Source organism: Lathyrus oleraceus, chromosome 1 (assembly GCF_024323335.1).
Source record: "Lathyrus oleraceus cultivar Zhongwan6 chromosome 1, CAAS_Psat_ZW6_1.0, whole genome shotgun sequence".
NCBI lineage: Eukaryota > Viridiplantae > Streptophyta > Magnoliopsida > Fabales > Fabaceae > Lathyrus > Lathyrus oleraceus.
The window spans coordinates 344,613,095-344,614,817 of record NC_066579.1 but is presented as its reverse complement, the minus strand read 5'-3'; the positions used below and the strand labels follow the sequence as shown (position 1 = coordinate 344,614,817).

Below are 1,723 nucleotides of genomic sequence, written 5' to 3'. Positions count from 1 at the left end.
TTAAATTTTAGAACCCAAATCAAAATTTATAAATAAAAGGTTGAGAATTAATTAATCACATTAAAAAAATATGTGCTGGCAAATAAATATTTAAAATTCTATATTAAAAAACTAAATTCAATAAACAATATAATCAAAGCAAATTCATTTAATGTTATACAACTTTCTTTATTTAGAAGTGTATTTGAATTACCAACAAACTAGTAATGTAATGTAGTATTTGGTTTAATATTGATATGTTAGTTGGAACAAAACAATTAAATATACATTATATTTTTCATCCTATGGCATAAATGAAATATCTTGCCATGCATACAAATCAGGCTGATTATTCCAATTCACAATATCACCATTTAGTTGATTAGCCCATTCTTCAAAATTGGCAAGGTCAGAAGTCTGATTCTCAGGTTTAGCCACCGGATCATCTAGTTGTAGAAATTCATCAAGTTGATTAGCCCATTCTTGATGAGATTCAACCATCCTATCATCTATCTTTGGAGGTTCATTAATTTGATTTGTTGATGAAACCATAGGATCATCAGAGATATGTTGCATTTGAGGAATACTATTTGTGACATCAAGTTGACTTGGGAGTGAAGAGGCCACATTCTCTTGAGTTTTATTTTGCATCAAACTATTTTTCTCAGTTTGTTGCATATTTTTCAGCATGTTGATTTTGTGATTACAAGTTTGAATCTTAACATCTACAATACCAACGAAGTCTTTAAGTTGTTCTACGTCCATAGTATGGAAACATGAACTCCATGTTGGATACTTGTTAATCACAATCTTTTTGCGCAATTTAAAAATCTCAGCTTCAACCATAATTTTCCTATTCGCAAAATAGTCACTCATATCAAACTTCTTTGGAGTCGTCTCAATCTTTTGTTGCTCATACTTTTTAAGCAATGTGTGTACAATTGTTGAGTCTTGTGGCCAAATTATCGGTCTAACATTACCATCATCGCCATCATACATAACTAAACAGGCTTCAACTCCAAACTTTCTAGAAAATTCAGATACTTTTTTTATTAATCCTTTCTGCCTCTGAATGAATGCTATTTTCCGAGCTTTTTGATTTTCGATGAATTTCATCTTTATTTTAGCACGACCCATTTCTACAAATATAAATACAAAAGATTGTTAACATGAAAATCATCCTTATTCTTTCGCCATAGACTTCATTTTTCTTTAATTGTACAACATATAAACTTAAACAAATAATATTTAAGATACAATTTTTTTCTAACATCAAGAATAATAAATAATCAGCTAAGAAAATAAATAATACCTTTTTATTGAAACTTCTTAAAATTAAACCATTCTCAATTGCTTATCTAATTATATACTATAACTAAAAGCATGTGATTAACATTTATTTTTAAAAAAACAAAAGTTCATTCTGATGTTAATTTTTCTCTGATTTTTATTTTAAGAATCCATAACCATTCCTATATTTAGTTAATAAGGACCAAAGTAATTATCTAAACCTAATAATCCAATCCAAACCAATTAAATTGATTAAGTTTTTTTATGTCCGAATCAAGTAAATTTAAAAAATAAACTTAAGAACATAGAACAATCAACCATAATAAGAAAGAAAAAGCATGACACTATGTATAAATATGAATGTTGTATTAAGATTCTTACTCTCTCCAACTATGTAATGCAAGTCTCAAGCAAATTATTACAATAATTTATAACCAATGTAGCATCTTTTATA

At 27.5% G+C, this 1,723-nt stretch overlaps 1 protein-coding gene across 1 annotated transcript; it reads right to left on the bottom strand.

The window, feature by feature from the left end:
• Window positions 1–282: 282 nt before the first annotated feature.
• Window positions 283–1,116, bottom strand: LOC127105998 (agamous-like MADS-box protein AGL80). Its single transcript, XM_051043257.1, has one exon. It carries the CDS (start codon window positions 1,114–1,116, stop codon window positions 283–285), a length of 834 nt encoding a protein of 277 aa, XP_050899214.1.
• Between the last annotated feature and the right edge of the window lie 607 nt (window positions 1,117–1,723).

Coding starts and splice junctions, on each gene's coding strand:
- LOC127105998 (XM_051043257.1), bottom strand. CDS start 1,116: ATGGGTCGTGCTAAAATAAAGATGAAATTCATCGAAAATCAAAAAGCT.